The 24,878-nt window shown below is 39.6% G+C and overlaps 1 protein-coding gene across 1 annotated transcript in view; it reads left to right on the top strand.

Moving 5' to 3' along the window:
* Nucleotides 1–24,318, top strand: part of STAC3 (SH3 and cysteine rich domain 3) — a 132,802-nt gene extending 108,484 nt beyond the window's left edge. Inside the window, exons 5-11 of the mRNA XM_089681185.1 lie at nt 2,206–2,303; nt 8,448–8,511; nt 8,918–8,967; nt 14,295–14,386; nt 19,265–19,316; nt 19,624–19,761; nt 23,057–24,318. Coding sequence (XP_089537311.1) covers nt 2,206–2,303; nt 8,448–8,511; nt 8,918–8,967; nt 14,295–14,386; nt 19,265–19,316; nt 19,624–19,761; nt 23,057–23,155 — 593 coding nt within the window. The 3' untranslated portion in view covers nt 23,156–24,318. The remainder of the gene's footprint in view (nt 1–2,205; nt 2,304–8,447; nt 8,512–8,917; nt 8,968–14,294; nt 14,387–19,264; nt 19,317–19,623; nt 19,762–23,056) is intronic.
* The last annotated feature ends 560 nt before the right edge of the window (nt 24,319–24,878 follow it).

The raw sequence follows: 24,878 nt of genomic DNA, 5'->3' as shown, positions 1-24,878 counted from the left end.
GAGAAGGATGAGAAGAAGGAGAAGGATGAGAAGAAGGAGAAGGATGAGAAGAAGGATGAGAAGAAGGATGAGAAGAAGGAGAAGGATGAGAAGAAGGACAGTTCTGTGACAGTTTCTGTCTATTTCTGACAGTTCTGGGACATTCACTCCATACAGCTGTTTCAACCGCTGTATGGAGGGAATGTCATGGAACTGTCAGAAATAGACTATTAATGACAGTTCTGGGACTGTCCTTCCATGCAGCGGTTGAAACATTGTATGTATTTGTTTCCATAAATGGATCCATTTATGGAAACAAATAGATACAATGTTTCAACCGCTGTATGGAAGGACAGTCCCAGAACTGTCATTAATAGTCTATTTCTGACAGTTCTATGACATTCCCTCCATACAGCGGTTGAAACAGCTGTATGGAGTGAATGTCCCAGAACTGTCAGAAATAGACTATTTATGACAGTTCTGGGACATTCCCTCCATACAGCGGTTTCCGGCAAAAAGTGTATGTGCAGAGTTCCTCTATTCTGCAGATACACTTAGAGGAGCTCTGCACATACACTTTTTGCCGGCTTGGAATTATTCTTATTTTCATCCTACTTCTTCTTCTGCTTCTTCTGAGGATGAGGATGAGGATGAAGAAGAAGAAGAAGAAGTAGGATGAAAATAAGATTAATTCCAAGCCGGCAAAAAGTGTATGTGCAGAGCTCCTCTAAGTGTATCTGCAGAGCTCCTCTAAGTGTATCTGCAGAATAGAGGAACTCTGCACATACACTTTTTGCCGGCTTGCAATTATTCTTATTTTCATCCTACTTCTTCTTCTTCTTCTTCTTCTTCATCTTCTTCTGAGGATGAGGATAAAGAAGAAGAAGAAGAAGAAGAAGAAGTAGGATGAAAATAAGATTAATTCCAAACAGGCAAAAAGTGTATGTGCAGAGCTCCTCTAAGTGTATCTGCAGAATAGAGGAACTCTGCACATACACTTTTTGCCGGCTTGGAATTATTCTTATTTTCATCCTACTGCTTCTTCTTCTTCTTCATCCTCATCCTCATCCTCAGAAGAAGAGGATGAGGATGAGGATGAAGAAGAAGAAGAAGAAGAAGAAGAAGAAGTAGGATGAAAAGAAGAATAATTCCAAGCCGGCAAAAAGTGTATGTGCAGAGTTCCTCTATTTCTGACAGTTCTCTCACAGCTTCTTCACATGTACAGCGGTTGAAACATCTGTATCCTAAATGGAAACTAATAGATACAAATTGTATCTATTAGTTTCCATTTAGGATACAGATGTTTCAACCGCTGTACATGTGAAGAAGCTGTGAGAGAACTGTCAGAAATAGAGGAACTCTGCACATACACTTTTTGCCGGCTTGGAATTATTCTTCTTTTCATCCTACTTCTTCTTCTGCTTCTTCATCCTCATCCTCATCCTCTTCTTCTGAGGATGAAGATGAAGAAGAAGAAGAAGTAGGATGAAAAGAAGAATAATTCCAAGCTGGCAAAAAGTGTATGTGCAGAGTTCCTCTATTTCTGACAGTTCTCTCACAGCTTCTTCACATGTACAGTGGTTGAAACATCTGTATCCTAAATGTAAACTAATAGATACAATGTTTCAACCGCTAAACATGTGTTCCTTCTGTCAGAGAACTGTCAGAAATAGCGGAGCTCACTGCAGGGACACTTTTGCCGGCTGATCGGGAAATGTTCGATTCGCGCACCCGAAGTAGGCAAAATTTCGGTTTCGCCGCGAATCGAATATTTCCTGAAATTCGACTCGAATTCCGGTTCGCCTGGTTCGATTCGCTCATCTCTAATAGCCAGACTTAAATGTAATTAACCTGATAACAGAAAACAAATCAAAACCCTGGTAAGCTGCACTATATTACATTTTTGTCCTTGGGTTTAGATATACTTAATAAGCTGTAAATGGCAATAACACTGGCTACCAATGCCAGACTTATCTGCTAATAGATGCTTTTCCAGTGAGATATGTGTTGGGGAGAATTATGGCAAACATATCACTTATTTATTTGTTTTATGCTATTATTATTATTATTTTTTTATTTTCAATCTAGCAATATTCACAGCATATAGAAAGCAAGCATTGATAGTAAGCATTACATTTTATTGACATGATATGACCTTTTTATCTTGAGATAAAAATGACTTGTTGCCTTGATATTAATAAGAAATTTTTGTTCTTTGTGCCACAGCTGCTGCCAACCGCACAGACCCAGTGTTCGACACACTGAGAACTGGAGTTATCATGGCAAATAAGGAAAGAAAAAAGGGACAAGATGACAAGAAAAATGTAAGCAATCCAAAGTTGAATTTAAAGACAAAGACAATTAAATCTCACAGTCAGGTCTTATTTTAAAAATTGCACTTTACCTTTATATGAAGTAATTTTCAATTTCTAGACGTCATAGTTAGTGTAAGGATTCTCTTAACTTTGATGTTTAAGAAGCAATATACTCAATTTTATATGTATGATCATGTTATTCTTTAAAGCATAACAGCATGTAAACAAACTTCCAACCACTATAGCCATTTGGAATTTGTTTGCCTTTTTACTCCAGGTGCTGGCTAAGTAGTAGTGGCCACCTGATCATTTTGACATGGTAGGGAACATGCCACCCCCTTGCCAGATCCCCCTCCCACCATGTGTCCCAGGATTTCCTGTCCCTCCTGGTTGCCTAGGACCTTCATGACATGTGTCAGGAGGGAGAGCAGTGAATGCCTGTTTGCTGATCTGCCCTACAAAGTATGAACCCAAAATCACTCAGCTCAGAGTATTTCTGTGTATAGAGCTGATAAGCTCTGTCTGCTTTTGGCTGGGAAAGAAGCTGATCGAACATACTGTGTCCTGAATCAGATTCAAAAGAGTGCAGAGGTAAAATTAGGGGTGTAATACACCCCTGATAACTCCTTTAAGAGTGCCTGTCACTTGCACCTTATCAGCCTAATGTCATGGCAATAAAGTAAACAAACTTTAAAAAAATGAACCTTTAATTAAAATAAATAAATAAATAAATAAAGTAATTTAATAAAATACATTTTTAATACCCAATCTAAAAACTATTTTCTTGAACAATCAAAAAGTTATTAAAAAGTTTACTCACAATCCTTTACAACAAAATTATTAACAAAGTTAAAGAGAAAACAATTCAAATTGTAGTAAGGGACCCTAGTCCAAGAACAATGTTCACTGTTATTATCTAAGTCCATTGAATAGATTTACTAAAGGTAAATAGATCTTTCATTTTAAAATTTTAAGGGAAACTGCACACTGCATTGGAATTTTCCCAGCACTTGGGGCTTAGGGTCATGCGACTGCCATAATAGGCTGTCACGGCAGTCACATGATGAGAAAGCTCCTGACAGCAAGTAGAGATTGGAACCTTTTCTTGAGGTGCAGGTAAATGTGCAGGGAGTGAGCAGGGCATGTGCTCTTGGCACATTTTCTGTTTACAATAGGTAAGCCAAGGCCCAGCCACCGAGAGGCTGCATATTTGCGTGTGCTCAGTGCCAAGATGTAATTAATGTGGTGAACTTTCACTTTTCAAAGAATGCTCAATCACATCCAAGAAAATTAAAAAAAACCTAATTTTTCTGGCACATGATTAGATGATGGATGTCAGCAGAGCTTCACGTCATTAACTAAGCTCTGGGGAAAGTTCCCTTGCAATGCATCATTTCCCTTGCAAGATGAGTCAATTGCATTGATTTACTAAAGATAAATAGGCCCTTCACATTGCTAGTGAATTTTCCCAGAACTTAGTGAATGTGGTGAAATTTTGCTTTGCAAAGAATGCCCAATCACGTTCAAGGAAACCCCCCCCCCCCCAAAAAAAAACAGCATTTTGCCTGCACATGATTGATTGATGGATGTTAGCAGAGCTTCACCTCATTCACCAAGCTTTGAGGAAAGTTCCTTTGCAATGCGCCACTTCCCTTGCAAAGTAAATTGTCTATTTGCCTTTAGTAAATTAACCCCAATGCAACAATTAACCAGTGTAATTTTAGACAAAGATCATGTAATATGTTCACCCAATATATGATGCACCGAGTCAGAGGGATGTCTCAGTATTAACGTAACAATTCCTTTTTTTTTAACCTATGTTATTCTATAATTTCATTGAACTGTGGTATCATGTTAACTCTGAAATGGATCAAGGTTACTTCATGGGTGTGTCAGAATGATGAAAAGGCACTGTTATAATTTTTTTTGGTTAACTGGGTATTTGGAGCAAGGTGCCCTAACAAGTGCCTTGCATCTGAAAAATACAAATAATGGCATTATAATGACTTATTACTGATGTTTACTATGGTGATGTTATCTTTACTGATCTACAAAACTATGCAAAGAAGTAACCTGCTTCTTTCAAAGTGGGGCCTTATGCAAAGACCTGAATCCTTGTGCAGCTCAGTCATGTGACATATGATATAACTTTTAGGACACATCCTTCTTAAAGGGCAGTCTATCCACATGGCGGACTCTCAATCAGGGAAGTACTCCTGTAAAAAATTTATATAGTAGCTACATAATTATGGCTTAAACCCCATCTATCATGCTATCATTTATATTGGTTACAATCAGTGCCCTAGGTCTTTCATGGAAAAAGGGCACTTTTGTCAAGTTGATGAAGGGATCTTGTGCCTCCAAAATTGTATATGATTTCTACTCCAGTTAGCCTTTAAATGTTTTATTCCTAATTACTTGGTTTCTTATCCTTCAAAAGTATTGCTTTTATTTCATTTTGAAAAATAAACTCACTTCGTAAGAACAGTGTGTATAGGTATAGTGAGCATTTTATCTCAGAATTATTTATTATGAAGGAGAAGAAAAGGTGCCACTCTCCTACCCAGTGCATTGGTATGGTAATGAATGTGTCCTCAGCCAGCACTGCTCCAGTCTCACCCCCAGTCATGGTCACTCCGCCCATCTTGGTGAAATGTGACCAAGCCCCAATGGACAGGGCAAAAAATGTCATGGGAAGTGGCTGGAGTGGCTCTGGCTGAGGCCACATTAATTTACATACTAATGCACTGGGTTGGTGAGCAGTGACCTTTTATTCTCTTTGATAATGCTCTTACACCTCTGAATGGTGTTCAGCTGGGGGGGAGATCTCTATCTTAGCTTAGAGCTGCGCTGCAAGTTTTATTTGGATCACACAGATTGTGATAGTATTTATAGTATATAACTTGACTCTTACACACACACACATATATATATACACACACATACACTATATTGCCAAACGTATTGGATCACCTGCCTTTACACGCACATGAAAATTAATGGCATCCCAGTCTTAGTCCTTGGGGTTCAATATGGAGTTGGCCCACCCTTTGCATCTATACAGTTGCAAGAAAAAGTATGTGAACCCTTTGGGATTACGTGGAGTTTTGCATGAATTGGGCATAAAATGTGCTCTGAACGTCATCTAAGTCACAACAATAGAAGAACACAGTCTGCTGAACATAATACTACACAAACATTAGATGTTGCCATGGTTTAATTGCACATAACATGTAAACATTCACAGTGCAGGGAGGAAAAAGTATGTGAACCTTTGGACTTAATAACGGGTTGACCCTCCTTTGGCAGCAATAACCTCAACCAAACGTTTCCTGTAGTTGCAGATCAGACCTGCACAACGATCTGGAGTAATTTTGGACCACTCCTCTTCACAAAACTATTTCAGTGTAGCAATATTCTTGGGATGTCTGGTGTGAATCGCTCTCTTAAGGTCATGCCACAGCATTTCAATCGGGCTGAGGTCAGGACTCTGACTGGGCCACTCCAGAAGGTGTATTCTGTGCTGTTGCAGCCATTGTTTTGTTGAATTACTTGTATGCTTTGGGTCATTGTCCTGTTGCATCACCCATCCTCTGTGGAGCTTCAGTTGGCGTACAGATGGTCGTACGTTTTCCTGCAAAATGTCTTGATAAACTCTGGAATTCATTTTCCCATCAATGACAACAATCTGTCCAGACCCTGAGGCAGCAAAGCAGCCCCAAACCATGATGCTCCCTCTGCCATGTTTTACAGTGGGGATGAGGTTTGATGTTGGTGTGCTGTGCCTTTTTTTTCTCCACACATAGTGTTGTGTGTTCTTCCCAAACAACTCAATCTTGGTTTCATCTGTCCACAGTATATTTTGCCAGTAGTGCTGTGGAACATCCAGGTGCTCTTTTGCAAACTTCAAACGTGCTGCAATATTCTTTTTGGACAGCAATGGCTTCCTCCGTGGTGTCCTCCCATGTACTCCATTCTTGTTTAATGTTTTCCTTATTGTAGATGTGTCAACAAAAATGTTAGCATGTGCCAGAGATTTCTGTAGGTCTTTAGCTGACATTCTGGGATTCTTCTTTACCTCATGCAGCATTCTGCGCTGTGCTCTTGCAGTCATTTTTACAGGACGACCACGCCTAGGGAGAGTAGCAACAGTGCTAAACTTTCTCCATTTGAAGACAGTCTGTCTTACCGTGGACACATGAACATCAAGGCTTTTGGAGATACTTTTGTAATCCTTTCCAGCTTCGTGCAAGTCAACAATTCTTGATCGTAGGTCTTCTGAGAGCTCTTTTCTGCGAGGCATGGTTCACATCAGACAGTGCTTCTTGAAACCAGTAAACCCAAAACAGATGTGTGTTTTTTAAGAGCAGGACAGCTGTCAGCAACACATCCAATATCATCACACTGATTGGAGTCAAGGTTGGCTCACTCCTGGCTCCAATTAGCTCTGGGAGAAGTCATTAAGCTAGGGCCTCACATACTTTTTCCTCCCTGCACTGTGAAAGTTTACATGTTATGTGCAATTAAACCATGGCAACATCTAATGTTTGTGTAGTATTATGTTCAGCAGACTGTGTTCTTCTATTGCTGTGACTTAGATGACGTTCAGAGCACATTTTATGCCCAATTCATGCAAAACTCCACGTAATCCCAAAGGGTTCACATACTTTTTCTTGCAACTGTACCAGCTTCAACTCTTCTGGGAAGGCTGTCCACAAGGTTTAGGAGTGTGTCTATGGGAATGTTTGACCGTTCTTCCTGAAATGCATTTGTGAGGTCAGGCACTGATGTCGGACGAGAAGGCCTGGCTTGCCGTGTTTGCTCTAATTCATCCCAAAGGTGTTCTATCGGGTTGAGGTCAGGACTCTGTGCAGGCCAGTCAAGTACTTCCACCCAAAACTCGCTCATCCATGTCTTTATGGACCTTGCTTTGTACACTGGTGCGCAGTCATGTGGAAAAAGGAAGGGGCCATCCCCAAACTGTTCCCACAAAGTTGAGAGCATGAAATTGTCCAAAGTGTCTTGGTATGCTGATGCCTTAAGAGTTCCCTTCACTGGAACTAAGGGGCCAAGTCCAACCCCTGAAAAACAACCCCACACCATAATCCCCCCTCCACCAAACTTTACATTTGGTTCAGTGCAGTCAGGCAAATACCGTTCTCCTGGCAACTGCCAAAACCAGACACGTCCATCGGACTCTCAGACACAGAGAAGAGTGATTCGTCACTCCAGAGAACACGTCTCCACTGCTCTAAAGTCCAGTGGCCGCATGCTTTACACCACTACATCAGTCACTTTGCTTTGCACTTGGTCATGTAAGGCTTGGATGCAGATGCTCGGCCTTGGCAACCCATTCCATAAAGCACTCTACACATTGTTGTTGTGCTAATCTGAAGGCCACATGAAGCTTGTAGGTCTTTAGCTATTGACTCTGCAGACAGTTGGTGACTTCTGCACACTATGCGCTGACCCCGTTCTGTCATTTTACATGGCCTACCACTTTGTGGCTGAGTTGCTGTTGTTCCCAGTTGCTTCCACTTTGTTATAATACCACTAACAGTTGAACGTGGAATATTTAGTAGCAAGGAAATTTCACAGATGGACTTATTGCACAGGTGGCAACACTTGAATTCACTGAGCTCCTGAGAGCAACCCATTCTGTCACAAATGTAGAAGCAGTCTGCATGCCTAGGTGCCTTATTTTATACACCTGTGGCCATGGAGGTAATTGGAAGACATGAATCCAATGATTTGGAGGGTTGTGCCAATACCTTTGGCAATATAGTGTATATGTATGTATATCTATTTTCTATATATATATATATATATATATATATATATATATATATATATATATATATATATATATATGCTATAGCTGTAAAGTAATATTTTTTTAGAAAATTGCATTTTTTAATGGTTTTTGCTTTAGCTGCTCTCCTGAGATTTGAAGCTTGAACTTTTCCAAGGTCTTCCAGTCTTTCTTTGCTGTGAAAACTAGTGCAGTGTTTGAATGGAAAACAAGACAAGCACTGATATGATAATTGTGTCCATAATATTATGTGAAGTCTTTGGATAAAAGAGCCTCATTTCATTAAAATTGTCCTTGTCTTTATCTGTCTGTATTTATATAACCGGGTCATTTCCCATTAGCCTGCTGCTATGATTGATGAGGAGCCTGAGCCCCCCAAACCAGAAGAAGGCAAGCAGGAAGGAGGTAAGAATTTGCCCTACTGTGTTTGAATGTGGCAATACGATCAGCTTCAGCTTTCAGTACTCTGTTGTCCTTTGTGTCTTCAGTGTGGTGTATTCTTTTATGAACATTTTATTATGTACAGTTCACCTTTCAACCTGTGAACATATACATGTCAAACACACAGATTAACCAGTAATGGCTGCTTTCCATAATTTTGTCTCTGACATGAAGGTCAGACTTGATTGTGCCGAAGGTCAGTTTAGCCTTTTATCCTCTCCATGCAGATAATGAGCACCAATTATAAATGAGTAATAATAATTGCAAATCCCGTGTTTTAATTGTTTCTGAAAAAAGCTTTGAGGTCTTACAATGAAATGTGCTACATAAGGGCTGTCATTTCCACCACTGTTGTCTTGTTTAATCCCAGATTCTCCTGATGGTGACAAGAAAGGTGACAAAAACCCACAGGATGCAAAGGTAATTGCTGATATGCAAATGTTTTTGTTCTAGAGTAGTAAAAGTTGATTTTGGGGGGCGGGGGGCAGCATGTTGATGTTCTAATTGTACATTGCAATTATATTAATAAGATATATTAGTTTAATATTATTACTAATTAACTTGCTGTTGATATTAAACCTTTATTGCTATGCAATCAAGGTATATATTAAACATGAAACCATGGGCACTGGAGATCTCCACTGGCATTAGCTGTCTGTGACTCACCATGCAGTACTAAGTGACAAGCATACCAGCTGCAATCCACTGTAATATGTGCTCTGATGGTGGTGGAAGAAAAGACATTAAAGGAATTCTTAGCAAAATATATTCCAGCAAGAAATGGGCACCACTGGAACAATGCCCCAGCACTGACTTACCATTACTGGTTACATATAAGTATACTCATGCTAAGTAGATTTTATTAGTTTAATAGCGTATAATTTAAACATCGTAGAAATATTATAGTGATTGGTGGTGTGGAAATAATTGGACCACAAGCAGATATTCTCTTCCCTAGACACTTACAAAGCCATTCATATTTAGAATATACCATGACTTGAATCACCAGCCATATGCATTCATTGGCAAAAGGGAATTTCCCTTGTCAGCATATGTCAAATATATCTGGAAAACCATATAGTTTATAGAGAGCTTGACTGGAAACCAAATATGATGTACTGGATGATGTCCAGGTAATATATATGGGTATAATAATGGGTTGCTAAGTAGATATAGACTACATTTTTTTCACTGTGGTTCATTTAAATTAAAAGGTAATAACATGGATAAATATGTAAAAGTTTCAGTAGAACCATTTAAAAAATGTAGGTATAAATTACAATCTAACACACCAAGATAAAGTTTATTATTTTTAAAAAGTGATATTTATTAGCAGCATCCAATGAGATTTGAAAACTCACTTGTCTGAAAAAATCTTTATTCTTGTGTAAAGTCTTGGGAAATTGAGGCTTCTGCATCTCTCCTTGTTCTATATTATAATTTTTTTTTGGAGGGGGGGAGGTTGATGTAAACAGTTGTACATATCAATGTAACTTACTGTCCAAATATATCCAATGTCTGAGCACTCTCTCTTAATCCAGTAATGTATGAAAATAATGATAAAATCAGATATAAAACATTAAATACAATACAGAAATACTGCTATGTTATGTTATAAGGGCACGGTTGTGTTCTTTGAAAGAATATGGGTCATATCCCATGGATCATGAAGCAAAGAATGATGAATTTTCCATTTAGCTGACCATTATAAGGAATACAAATATATCAATTTGATATCTTATTTTAGTCCTGTGTAAACAATTTTAGCTTACTATGATTAAGTATAACCCATTGTGGCAGCAACCACAGATTTTCACTTTCCATGATCCTACTACAAAATTAAAATCTGACTGGTGGTTGTGGGCCACAGCACTGACATTATTTGCACAGGCCTAGTGCCTGCTGATTGATAAGCTACACGCTTTGTAAATATCCAGTGGTAATGCTGATAGCCATGCTCCCTGCGACATAATTTTATCCCACTGTAGTTCAAGCAGACCTACATGAGGGTGACAATCCTGCTCTGAATTAAAGAGCAGAGCAGTAGCATTGCCACCCCATCACAAGAAGCTACATGACTTCACTTGCAGGATCAACCAGTATATGTGAGACTTTTCAGGAGGACTAAGGAAAAAATATAAGTGCAGATGCACACACATCTAAGTGCCATTGTACCTTTTATTTTAATAGGAAAGTTATAGTTCTAGTTTAATGTTAAAGTGATACTAAAGGTAAAATTAGAAAAAAAACCAAAAAACAAATATATCATACTTATCTGCTTTGTGCAATAGTTTTGCACAGAACAGCCTTGATTCTCTTCTTCTAGGGTCCCCCGCTGGTGCTTCTGCTTCCTCTCCCTGCTGAGTGCCCCCATAGCAAGCTGATTGCTATGGGAGTATTTTGTGTACTTACTCCAGAGCTCTGCATAGACACACAGAGTAGGGCTTTGATTCTGCCCCTGCTCCCTCCTCGCTGGCTTTGATTGACAAAGCCAATGGCTCCTGCTGCTGCTTCTGAGCCAATGAGGAGAGAGAGAGCTGGGAGAACAGATGCTCTTGTGCACATCACTGGATTGAGATCAGGATCAAGTTTTTTACCTTCAGCCTTTAGAACCACTTTAAATGCTACTTTAAATTTTTTAGGTCTTCTACAATCCTTGTTCAAACTATTGTACAAACTATTAATATATTATACTTTGAGTATTTATAGCAATGAAAACCAGACTTAAATTATCTGACAGTTTTACTATTTGTCAAAAGGATTTAGCATTACTAAACCAGAATTTTAGGTGTTATGTAATGTAGAGTTGCTGCAAATGACAGATGCACAGTTTCCTCTAAAAATTAAAGCTCTGGTTAATATTATGGATTGTGTGTGCTAAGAGAGAGGGGGACCTGTGTGAAATATATGAGGTGGTATGAAAAAATTTCGAGACTACTTTTATAACATGCCAACAGATGGCAGCACAAGGCTACATGCGAAGTCACAGGGGGCACCGACCTTCATAAGTCAGTGTGCCAAAAGACACGCTATTTCATCATGGACAGAAAGTTAGAACAAAGAGCAAACATGAAATTCTGCACGAAACTGTGCAAATCTGCCACAGACACATTTGACATGATTTGGCAAGTTTACGGTGATACTGCAATGAGTTTTTTGAGATGTTCTGAGTGGCACCCACGCTTCATGAGCGGAAGAACATCACTGGAAGATGACGAGCGATCAGGAAGATCTTCAACAAATTCAAGCTCTGAAAAATGTCAATATGGAAACCATTTAGCAGCTTGTGCATGATGATCGTCAGAGAGCAATCCACAACATTGCTGCCATTATCGGTGTGTCATACAGAACAGTTCAGGCAATCCTCTTGCGTGATTTCCACATGCACTATGTGGCTGCCATATTCGGCCCCCGGCTGTAATGATCTCACTTACGTTCCCATCCTACTCACCAGATTTGGCTCCTGTGGACTTCACTCTCTTCCCAAAGATGAAGACCCAGCTCAAAGGTCACCGTAATTGCAACATTGCAGAGATCCAGCGCACATTCCAGAAGTGGCAGGAATGCTGGGAGCGATGTGTTGCAGGGACTATTTTGAAGGTGTAAATCTAGATAAACAAAGTACTTTCTTGTAAACAGAGCTAGCCTCAAAACTTGATACCACCTCATACTTGTTTAAGGAGTTTGACTCTGAAAGTGTGGAGTAGATGCAGGGGTGTATCATGAAATCAGCGGGCCTGTGTGCTAGATCAAAAGTGGGCCCTAGTCAGTGATAAAGAAAAAATGCATCATGCGAAGCATGCCATGGCAAAAAGTGGGTGTGGTTTAAATGGCGCTTTAAAAATGGGTGTGGCTTAAAAGGCGTGTAGGTAAATAGTGTCTGAGATGACTGACATAGTGCAGAATGTGGTAATGTCAAATAGTGAATGCACAGTGTGGAGTGTATGACAGTGGGTAGTATGTACAGGGAGAGGACTGTGGATTGTACGACAGTGGGTAGTATGTGCAGGATGGTGTCATGAGGACAGTGGATGGTGTCAGTAGTTCTATATTTTTTTCATAATGCTTTTGGGTGGCCAGTGGATGGTGCCAGTAGAGCAATGGAGTGGGTTTTATTTTTTACAATTTATTTTTGTATTATTTTTTTTGCAATGATTTGTGGGAGCAGTGGACAGTGTCAGTAGGGAGTGAACAGGAAGCACTAGTGTATATTGAGCTGTCATTAGATTGGAATGAATAAAAAGAACCTGTATCCCCTTATATCACACATCCTTATCACTGTCCCCCTTACATCAGATGTCCTCACATAGGACCAACTACTACCATAAGCTGATGACACGAAACTAAACTTCCTTGGCTGCACTCATGAATGCTATTGCTGGAGGACAAAATAGGAAGGAGGGAAGGAGAGAATGAAAGGGAAAGAGGGAAGAAAAAGGACAGAGGGAAGGAAAAGTAAAGAGGGAAGGAGAAGGAAAAGGAAAGAGGGAAGGTGAAGGAAGAGGGAAAAGGGAAAGAGGGAAGGAGAAGGAAAAGGAAAAGAGGGAAGGTGAAGGAAAAGGGAAAGAGGGAAGGTGAAGGAAAAGGGAAAGAGGGAAGGTGAAGGAAAAGGGAAAGAGGGAAGGAGAAGGAAAAGGGAAAAGGAAAGAGGGAAGGTAAAGGAAAAGGGTAAAGGAAAGAGGGAAGGTGAAGGAAAGAGGGAAGGAGAAGGAAAAGGGAAAAGGAAAGAGGGAAGGAAAAGGGAAAAGGAAAGAGGGAAGGAGAAAGAAAAGGAAAGAGGGAAGGAGAAGGAAAAGGAAAGAGGGATTGTAAGCTCCAAGGAGCAGGGCACTCCTTTCCCTCTTGTATTGAACTGTATTGTTGCTGTATTGTCTCCTGTTATATTGTAAAGCGCTGAGCAAACTGTTGGCGCTATATAAATCCTGTATAATAATAATAAGGTTGAACTTACATAGCTGGTCCCCAGCTCACTGGCTCAGTCAAAGAATTAGCATGGTACGGGAAGGAAAAAGGGAAGAAAGGGGAGGAAGGGAGTGGAGGAAGGAAGGAAGGAAGGGGAGGGGGGGAGTGGAGGATGGAAGGAAGGAAGGAAGGAAGGAAGGGGAGGGGGGAGTGAAGGAAGGAAGGAAGGAAGGAAGGGGAGGGGGGAGTGGAGGAAGGAAGGAAGGAAGGGGAGGGGGGAGTGGAGGAAGGAACGGGAAGGAAGGAAGGAAGGAAGGAAGGAAGGAAGGAGAGGGGATGATTGACGCAGCGGTGGACACAGTTACAAGCAGAAATCTCCTTGTATGGCTTTCAGTGAAGCAACTGAAAGCCACAGGAGTGAAAGCAGGAGATGCAGCTTCCAGCTGCTTCATTGAAAACCATACAAGGAGATTTCTGCTTGTAACTGTCCCCACCACTGCACTGATCATCCCCGACTTAGCTCCTGATACATCTCATCCATGGGTGCAGGGTGTTCACAGCACAGTGGGGCCCCCCTCTCGGGGCCGTGTTCAGTGAGCACCCTGCACCCATGGATGATACGCCACTGAGTAGATGCTGAATTACTAAAAAATGTTAAGGGCTTTTACCTCAGTCCATTATGTATTACAATACATTTATCCAAATCCATGATATCAATTACTGTATATAAAAACACAGCTATATACTTTCTCAACCACACCATTCCTGCATTGTCCAGATGTCAGTGAATACCTGCTTTGACAGAAATAGTTTCTAATTCACTCTATTTTATTTGACTGTTGCAGAATAAGAAGACACAGCCAGGGTTTATGCAGTCTCATTATTTTGTTGCTCTTTACCGGTTTAAAGCACTAGAAAAAGATGACCTTGATTTCCAGTAAGTATTTGTTTTAATGGTCCTATTGCGGTATACTGCCTTGACTGGTCATTAAAAGAAACATTAACCCAACAATTTAACTGTTTCCCCAAAGAAAGCTTAAAGTGACATTAACTTTTTTTTTTTATTTTAAAAAGAGATCCAAACTTATCTGATAAGAGTGATGGTAGTCCTTAGAAATGTTTCTTTCCTCATCTTCCAGCCGGTCCTGGTACCACTGCCTTGCCTCCCAGTTTGCGCGGTCGTGGCTGGGACCTGTGCCACATTGTTATTCGCCGATAGAATAACATAGTGTCTGGCAAGCCACTCCCCTGCTGCCACCCCCTCCATTGCTCTAGCAAATTAAATAGCAGCTGTGGCAGCCTATCACTCCCCTTCCCTTAGTGAGACTCTACAAGCCAGCAGTTCAAGGGAAGCAGATCTGGAGTTGGCTGTGGTGAAGAGGCTTACCAATACGCTGGCACATTTTTTTTAGCTTTCTTTGGGGAAACAGTTAATGCTTTGAATGCATTAACTTTCATTTAAAAATGTTCAGTTTACAGTATGTTGTTAAATTCTAATCAAACTTAGTAATGTTGTTTCCCGCAGTGTTTTCATTCATATTCTGCCTGCTATCACATGCATAGTATATGCTGCATTCATGGGCATGCCTCTAGTGATAACTGCCCCAGTTGCCAGTGAGTTTATATCAGCCCTCTTTTGAACTTTCATGCTCTCAAACGATTGCGGTCATAGATAGTCATGTGGGCAGAGCTATGGCAACTGCAGATCTAAATAAAGGCTAAAGATGGCACCATCCACTTTAAGATTTATCTGGATATCTCGAACCTGTTAAGGTGGCCACACGTATCCACATAATGATGCAGTATACCATTCAATGCAACCAGAATGACAGAATTCAGTAAAAATCACAAACCAAAGATCCTCCATTGGATCACTTTAGGGAGCTCTCAATCAATTTTGACTCTGCTAAGGTGATCCGCTAAGACAGAAGTTTGTCAGTCTGATTGCTCAAACAAATTTGTAATTAAGGTCAATTAAGTGATCATTCTAATAGACTGTTTACATTTTTAAATGATAGATTGTATTTTTGATCAATATTTTCAGTTGATCAAAAAGTGCAGAACAATATCACATGGATGTTTTTTTTTAAGCATGCTGCTTACATATTTGCTACCAACTCCACCCCCTACATGAAAATTACTCTAATATTAAGTGTTTGTGTTGCCCAAACAACAGTTTTTCAATAAAAGTTTAAATTAATGATGGGCTAATCTGTCTATCTGAGATAGTATATGGGGGGCGTCTTAAATGTTTGCTATCAAATTATTGTCAAAGACTGCTTGAAAAGCTGGGCACTGTCATTTACCAATGCAAAACACATTAAAAAATACTGTACAGCTGGGAGGGGGTCTTTTCATGCAGCTGTGAGGGCAACAATGAAAACACATATTATTTAAATAACATGCTTGGGGAATGCCTTACAGCTGTATGCGGTGTTAGGGGACAGTACAATTTTTATGCCCAGTCTCAGCAACAGCATAAACACATACAATGCCGATACATATTTTGCTTTGGAATTTACTTATTTTACAATTAGTTTGGTTTACATACAGAAGCAGCACCCCAATCCAATTAACTTCAGATTGAGAAAAAGCTTTTTTTCCATGTAGGTTTGACAGAGATGTATGCTTTTTCATCAAATGCTAATAGACCTACTTTGAGTGGCAAATAGAAATTCACTGTGGTTGTCCCTGTTCGTACTAAAGAATAATTGCCTTGTCATTGGCCAATTATGTCAAGCTGTCATTAAAAGAAAATTCAGGAATAGAAAAAAATAAACAATCATACTCACCTGGATGGTTTCAGCACCGATCCCAGCTGCAGCTCTCCCTGCCACCTCGACACTGAGAACTGAGCGATCAAAGACCACTGATCGCTCAGTTCTTGGTATTCAGTCTGCAGAGAGATGGTGACTGTCAGTCACTGGCTCTCTGCTCTGCCCCTCCTCTGCTCACTGAGCTCCAGGCTGTGCAGGGGGCGGGATCTGCAGGCTCAGCCTTTCAGCAGCACGCTGAGAGGCTAAACCAGATGCTAGTCCAGGCATCTGGGTGGACACTGACTTTAAAGTCGGGATCTTTCCTGTGCCTGGACCAGCTTAAAACGGTCCACAGGAGTGCAGAACACAGTGCACCCCTATGATCCATAGGAGAAATAGGGACAAAATAGCATTGAACATACTTCTTTTTTAAGAATGAAAAAACCACAGATGAAACAACAGAGTTAATTTAGCCAGCAGCAGGACAATTTTAATGTGGGAGAAATAGCTTAAAAGTACCAGAGAAAAACAGGACAGGCAGGTGTTTTACTACAAGAATTAAGAAACAGCAGATAGCACAGAAATGTAAAATTGGCTAGTAGCAGGACAATTTTCAACTGCAAGGCTAGGCCGAAATTTACTAGAGACAAAGAGGGTGATTTACTAAAAATAGAGCACACAGAATCTGGTGTAGTTGTGTATAATAACCAAAGAGCTTCTAACTTCTAAAGTTAAGCTTTCAGTTAAGTTGTGACAATAAAACCTAGAAGCTGATTGGTTATTAAGCACAGTTGCAACAGATTCTTTGTGCTCCAGTTTTAGTCAATCCCCCTTCGCCCAAAAGGAGTACAGACAAGTGATTTACTGCAAGAATTATTATTATTATTATTATTATTATACAGGATTTATATAGCACCAACAGTTTGCTCAGCGCTTTACAATATTACGGGAGACAATACAGCAACAATACAGCTCAATACAAGAGGGAAAGGAGGGCCCTTCTCCTTGGAGCTTACAATCTAGGATTAGAATTAAAAGACCACAGATGATACAGTAGTGTACAATTGACTAGCAGGAGGATAAATTTAATGAGTAAGGCTAGGCTCAAATTTACTAGAGACAAACCACACAGGCTGGTGTTTTACCACAAGAAATAAGATACTGCTGAGGATACAGCATTGTATATGGGCTGCAGCAGGACAGTTTTGATCAGTAATAGCAGGCCTAACTTTAATTTTATCTATAAGGCTAGAGGTGTGTGGCAAATGTGAGTTATATAATGTGAGGTGGTTTAGGTGCACACCGCTCTTGCACTGAGTTTGTTTTCTTTAAAACAATGCAGTGACATGTTGCAAACATAGAGCAGGTCCAAGAACAGATGATCAGAACAAGTGAACAGACTGTTCGAAGCACTTCAAACTTGGAAAAAGGCTCTATCAACATCAAATAAAAATACAAACCTGCAAAAGCAATGAAAACTAAAAGTTAATATTCCCCAAATTAAATAAAAGCCATAAAAAAATCCCCTTAAACAAAAGACCCTCAAAAATAAAGTTTACTATGGACCAGACAGCAGCTAAAGCCAACAACTAACCACAAATCAACCACAAAATAAAATGAAAGACAAAAACCCCCCAAGAATAAAAAACAGGGGTTGATTTCCCAAAGAACTAGCACACATAATTAAAGTACAGTTTATTAATTGATCCTAATCTCTCCCTATGTAGTCTGTAAGATTGGAAGTGGGAAGTGGGAGCAGGTACCTGTCAAAACCAGGTACCTGCTCCCCCCCAAAAGGTGCCAAATGTGGCAGCGGAGGGGTGTGAGGAGGCAGACAAGCAGAGCTTCTGCTTTTGGGTGTAGCTCTGCTTTAAATTTAGGAAGAGTTTGTATTAAACAATCAGTAATTACACAATTTCATAACATAGGACATAAACTGTGCAAAAAATGTGTTATATATCATCCAAAAAGATACAAATAAAGTGCAATCCCATGCTATAATAAAGAGCCTAATCTCTGTGTGACAAATGAAGTCCACATGGATATCTTCTGAGTATTCCTGTGGCTCCACTGTAAATCAATGAAAATGTGTACTGCTCCACACACAAGTGCAAATGGCTCCACCACTGTGCACCACCTGTCTCCACTGACTCTTACCTCCAAGACATGATCCACCATAAGGTGAAAGTCAAAATGTGCCTTCCCAAATTACTGGGTTACAGAAAGTACCACGATCCTTCCAGGGTTCGCTATTCCCAATCACATGGAAAACTCCACTCAACAGGATATAAAAGGAATAGGTGATCTCATAATGTTGTATACAACTGCTTAAACTTTTAGTATTAAAACATTACTCACAAACAAGGTGCACTCTATAATCCAGTGCACTGAGTCCCATTTGTTTTAAAATGACAAGCTGTTTCCTTAAGTATGAACATTAATAGGAGAGATATGGTAAAATGGTGACTCACAATGTTTTGGGCGCGCTGATGTCACATTGTGCCACCTATGATGTGCTACGTCACTACGTACAGCGACTTCCTCATAGTCCCTTTGCACAGTTTATGGCCTATGTTCTAACTATTTTTTATGATATTCACTTAAATATGATATAAGGGTTTAGAAGTAGAGAAGTTTTATGTTACGCTTCACTTTTATATATGGTTTGTAAGATTTTTTGTGTGGGAACACAAAACAGTGAATAGCGGCAACAAGATATTTATTTACATACATATATAGGTATATTTACATACATTCACACACATCTGTATTTTATTATTTTGTGTTAATTTGAGGTTATATTTACATTTTGATATACATTTTTTTGGTAGCACAGTGTTTTGTTTTTAATTTCTATCATATAATCTGTAGTTACTATTCAAATATAAACTATTTGAATGTTATCAAAATAGGACTATTCATTATTGTACTTCTAAGACCAGGTTGCTCCTTCAAAAAGTTTTCTACTTTTCATTACAAAATAAGTTTGACAACATATTATAACCAAAAGTTTGCTTCTTCTGTTTTCTTATACTAAAACACTTTGAACTTCCTCTTAGGGCTGGAGACAGAATTACAGTTATTGATGACTCTAATGAAGAATGGTGGAGAGTAAGTAATATTTAGTGCATACGTATCCCCAATAGTGCAATCTATGGGATGCATTCAGTTGATGTAAATGCTGCAGCACACAATATCATAACCTAAAGGTATGAGCAGAGTTGTCAGCTCTCTTGCCATACTCAAAGAACAATTTGTAGCTACTCTTAAAAGGTAATTTATCAGCAGTAATATCTAACTTGGACTTGAAGCAGTTCACGCATTAGACAAAAGAACCTGTTGCTGCTGACTCTTTTAATCCCACCATTTAGTCAATAAAGGTTCAATAAATAATGTATTATTTCTTTATTTCCTTTAGGGAAAGATAGGGGAGAAAGCTGGCTTTTTCCCTGCTAACTACATCATACGGGTGCGTGCTGGGGAGAGAGTTTACAAAGTGACTCGGTCATTTGTTGGAAACAGAGAGATTGGACAGATTACGTTGAAGAAAGATCAAGTTAGTATATCCTGACCTTTTTCTGCATTAGTTTATAGGAGAGGGAAAAACAATATATAACATATACAGTGAGGAACAGAAGTATTTGAACACCCTGCGATTTTGCAAGTTCTCCCACTTAGAAATCATGGAGGGGTCTGAAATTCACATTGTAGGTGCATTCCCACTTTGAGAGACAGAAATAAAAAAAACAAAACAGGAAATCACATTGTATGATTTTTAAAGAATGTATTTGTCTTGCACTGCTAAACATAAGTATTTGAACACCTGAGAAAATCAGTGTTAATATTTGGTACAGAAGCCTTTGTTTGCAATTACAGAGGTCAAACGTTCCCTGTAGTTCTTGACCAGGTTTGCACACACTGCAACAGGGATTTTGGCCCACTCCTCCACACAGATCTCCTCTAGATCTGTCAGGTTTCGGGGCTGTCACTGAGCAACACGGAGTTTCATCTCCCTCCAAAGATATTCTATTGGATTTAGGTATGGAGACTGTCTAGGCCACTCCAGAACCTTGATATGCTTCCTATGGAGCCACTCCTTGGTTATCCTGACTGTGTGCTTCAGGTCGTTGTCATGTTGGAAGACCCAGCCACGACCCATCTTCAATCTTCTGACTGGGGAAAGGAGGTTGTTGCTCAAAATCTCACAATAAATGGCCCCATTCATCCTCTCCTTAATACAGTGCAGTTGTCCTGTCCCCTTCGCAGAAAAGCACCCCCAAAGCATGATGTTACTACCCCCATGCTTCACAGTAGGGATTGTGTTCTTGGGATGCAACTCATCCTTCTTTTTCCTCTAAACATGACAAGTGAAGTTTAGACCAAAAAGTTCTACTTTGGTCTCATCTGACCACATGACTTTCTCCCATGCCTCCTCTGGATCATCCAGATGGTCATTGGCAAACTTCAGACGGGCCTGGACATGTGATGACTTCAGCAGGGGATCTTCCGTGCAATGCATGATTTGAAACCATGATGGCGTAGTGTTCTACCGACTGTGACTTTTGAAACTGTGGTCCCAGCTCTCTTCATGTCATTGACCAGCTCCTCCCTTGTAGTTCTGGGCTGATTTCTCACCTTTCTTATCATCAGTGATACCCCACGAGGTGAGATCTTGCATGGAGCCCCAGTCCGAGGGAGACTGACAGTCGTCTTTAGCCTCTTCCATTTTCTAACAATTGCTCCAGCAGTTGATCTATTTTCACCAAGCTGCTTAGCAATTGCCCCGTAGCCCTTTCCAGCCTTGTGAAGGTCCACAATTTTGTCTCTGGTGTCTTTTGACAGCTCTTTGGTCTTGCCCATGGTAGTAGTTGGCATCTGACTGACTGTGGGGTAGACAGGTGTCTTTAAAGAGCTCAGACAGGTGCTACTAAGTTAAATTAATGAGTGGAGTAGAGGTGAACTTTTTAAAGGCACAGTAACAGGTCTTTGAGAGCCAAAATTCTTGCTGTTTCTTAGGTGTTCAAATACTTATGTTCAGCAGTGCAAGGCAAAGACATTCTTTAAAAATCATACAATGTGATTTCCTGAATTTTGTTTTTAAATTCTGTCTCTCAGAGTGGGAATGCACCTACAATGTGAATTTCAGACCCCTCCATGATTTCTAAGTGGGAGAACTTGCAAAATCGCAGGGTGTTCAAATACTTCTGTTCCTCACTGTATTCTATAGGTATTTCTAACTTGTACAGTAAACATTTTTTCCTAATCTCTGCTGGCAAGGTATTGTCTGTTTAAGAGGAGATGTGCAGTATATGAGAAAAATAAACTGGAGACCTGCATTTCTCATCAAGAATGCTGGTTTACACTAAGCACTAACACATGCACACACTTTGTAGTGAAGCACATACAGTGCTTTCTGAGCTGCAATTGCTCCATTTTATACATTAACTGGACTGTGCAAGGGAAGACTTGTAAGTTATAATGGACCTATGTGTCAGGTTAATTAAAGATCAGTAAGGATTATTCATCATGTTTCTAAATGCAGAAGGATCATTCCCTTTTCTCAATAAAGTGCAACCTTATTTAAAAACCAAGTGCTAGAAACAAGCCTATCCATCTGTGTATACTGGACTCAACTCCTAATTTTAGGTTGAATCCCCAGAATGCCATAATGTGGAACTTTGCTTACAACACTTATTCTCCAATCTTGGTGCTGGCTTCATCATTCAGATGTTGGGTAAAATTAGGAAGTTCAGCAAATTGCCAAACTATATCTGCCATGGTCAGATAGTCAGTAGTAAGGGGAGTTTACCCGCTCAGGATCACAGCATATTTAAAGCCTAGCCAACTGCATCAAAAACTAACTTTTGTTGGGCCACAATCTTCTTTAAGGTGGACCTAAGCTTTAACAACAAGGGAAAAAGAAAGCCCAAAAGGAGGTTACAAGGTGGACCAAGCGGCTTATAAATATTAATTTCCCCTTTATTCCTATTCTGGCAGACACCAGCACAAATGGGGAGGTTGATTCTCCTTAACTAGGACACAGACAGCAATAAAACCTGGTATGTGTTCTAATCCCTCTGTACTCCAAACTAAAACTAAAAAAAGTTTTACTTCACCTTTAGCTCCACTTTTAAGTAAAACTATAGGCAAAACAATTTTTTTTCCATGTTGGATAGAGTAAGGGAGGGTTATAACCCCAGTCAGTTTATTTTTTGCCATCTGCATCCCATTGGGACGAATTCCCTTCATGTCTTGTCCCATAGACAAATCAAGTGAGGGTGAATCTCTGGAAATTATATGAATCCCTAGGGGACCCCCAAGTCTACTGTCTTCATTGGAAGATTTCCCCTATATTACTTTTCTGGGGGCAACCCAAAATTTTGGATATTCTTTTACTTTCACTTTCAGCGATAATGATAAACAGGACAAACAGAGTAGGTGTATCTCCCTAACAGGGGCACAGACAGCAGTAACAATTGACAAGGGTTCTAATCCATATTGACTCTATCCAAAACTAAAAAAAATGCCTTTAGTTGTATTTTAATTGTACAGGGAGGAAAAAACATAATTAACAAATAAGGTCCTGCACAGCTCCATTTCTAAATCATGCAACCCAAATCTGGCATATAGGATCATGTGACCCACAACAGCACTGCATTTTTGGTGGCAGTATCAGCAGTCATCTTTCACTTTTATGGAAACTAAGCTCCTGGTAAACCATGGTTGGCCTAGCCTGCCTCACTAATACCTGCCTGTGTGAAAAAATGGACCTAGCTCTATAGCTTATGTTGACTGTGGCTTGATTCATCAAACTTAAGCATAGTTTATTTTTTTTTTTGTTCATTGTCTAGATTGTTGTACAAAAAGGAGAGGAAGTAAATGGCTACATCAAAGTTCTGACAGGACGCAAGGTGGGGCTTTTTCCCGTTGACTTCCTGCAAGAAATATGAAGAAGCAAAAGAATGGAGAGCAACTATCTAGCAAAACCAGAGAAGCGGAATGTAATTCTCATTAACGTTGTGAATGCAGCCACTTGAGGGATGTACTGTGCAGCTGGAGACCAGAGATGCTAGCCATTGTTACCTTTGTGGACACTGAATTGAGAGAGTTATTAAAAGATGTGCTATTAAAATAGTTCTGCCTGAACTTGAGATGTTAATTACTAGATCATCTTTTGGTTGTTGACCTGGAAATGAGTTTCTTCTCATTGGTCTTTTTTAGTACTTGGAGGTTCAGTTTCCACCAGTTTTAAAGATAATATGGGTATGCTAACTGAAACTAGTTACCATAAGAAGTGATTGAAATGTGAATTGTTGGATTTAGCATAACGTGAACTAAAATGTCACAGTTTTCTCATATATTTGGATTATTGGCCCCCTGTTCAACATGATAGATCTTGAGGGAACATAAAGATGGTATGCTATAGAGGAGTTGTGCTGCTCACTCACCAAGTCTGTAACTTAGTCCCTAGGCATTGTGTTCATGATCTCTTATAAATCCACATGTGTACAGTCACTATTTGCTATGTTACAGTTCCTGTCATGCTGTGCCCCAAGAACAACACAAGACTGGATGTGCAGCCTTGCCAAAACATTAAATCCAAAAATGTTTATTAATTAGTTAAATAGTTTAAAACATTAGCTATAAAGAACATCAAATGTATGCAATATTCAAATATTTATAAGCATTTGCAAATCTGGAACAATGTCCTACATTTTATGTAACTTATATAATGTTGGAAATTTCTATGTTTATTGTTATTTATTCTATGCTATTTCTGTTGTGTTGTTGAAATATGTTGCTGCTCACATTGTGGTTTGGTTTAAATATAAAACAGACAAATCGCTGCATTGTCAAACATGGTTTACGTTTGCCAGCAATGGTGTCAAGTGCAAATATGTCTTATAGGCCGCTCTACCCGTATGTTAAGATATGACAAAAAAATATAACCAACTGTCCTGTTTATAAGGCTGTAGCAAATAACCTGGATAATTTACGTTACGTACTGTATGCTGGAGATGTTACAGTGGGGAAAACAAGAAACTACTCAGTCTGACAACATATTTGCTACATATTTCATATCTATGGTAAAATAAAGCATTTTGAAGGGTTATATACTGCAGACTTTTGCTTTTATATGTAACAGAAATTTAAAGCAGATCTTTGATACAATCTACAAAACATTTTACATTAATGTACATCAGAATAAAAGCTGAATGATCAATTTATACATATAGGATAGCCACAGTCTCTCGGCACTGTATAAGTGAAGGCAAAACTTTGCCCAGACTCCAAACTATAAATAAAAAGAGTCTGTTCAGGGAAAACGGCTGTTTCTGGCACTTTATTAAAGGTCCATTGGGCATACTGTTACACAGAAGCCAAATGTGTCTCATTTGCGCTTAAAAGAGAGAAAATGACAGTAAATAGTGCTGATTATAAACCTAGAACAGACAGTCACAGAAAGACTCCCAAGCCATCAACACCCTGTCCCACTACAAGGTGCTGATGAATTATTCGCCTTACTCCTCACTCCCATAGGCATTTTTTTTTTTTATAGTTCTCATATACAATGCTTGGCCAACAGTTCTAAATTGTGCATGAAGTCAGAAAGGGTCCAACCACATCCTGGGATTACTGGAGAGAGAAGAGATCTGGCTGCTGGGGAATGAA

The sequence above is a fragment of the Staurois parvus genome, unplaced genomic scaffold, assembly GCF_062004578.1.
Source record: "Staurois parvus isolate SC_StPar_1 unplaced genomic scaffold, SC_StPar_1.0 ptg000017l, whole genome shotgun sequence".
Lineage (NCBI taxonomy): Eukaryota > Metazoa > Chordata > Amphibia > Anura > Ranidae > Staurois > Staurois parvus.
Note: the sequence above shows the minus strand (reverse complement) of the source record. Positions and strands in the feature narration are given on the sequence as shown.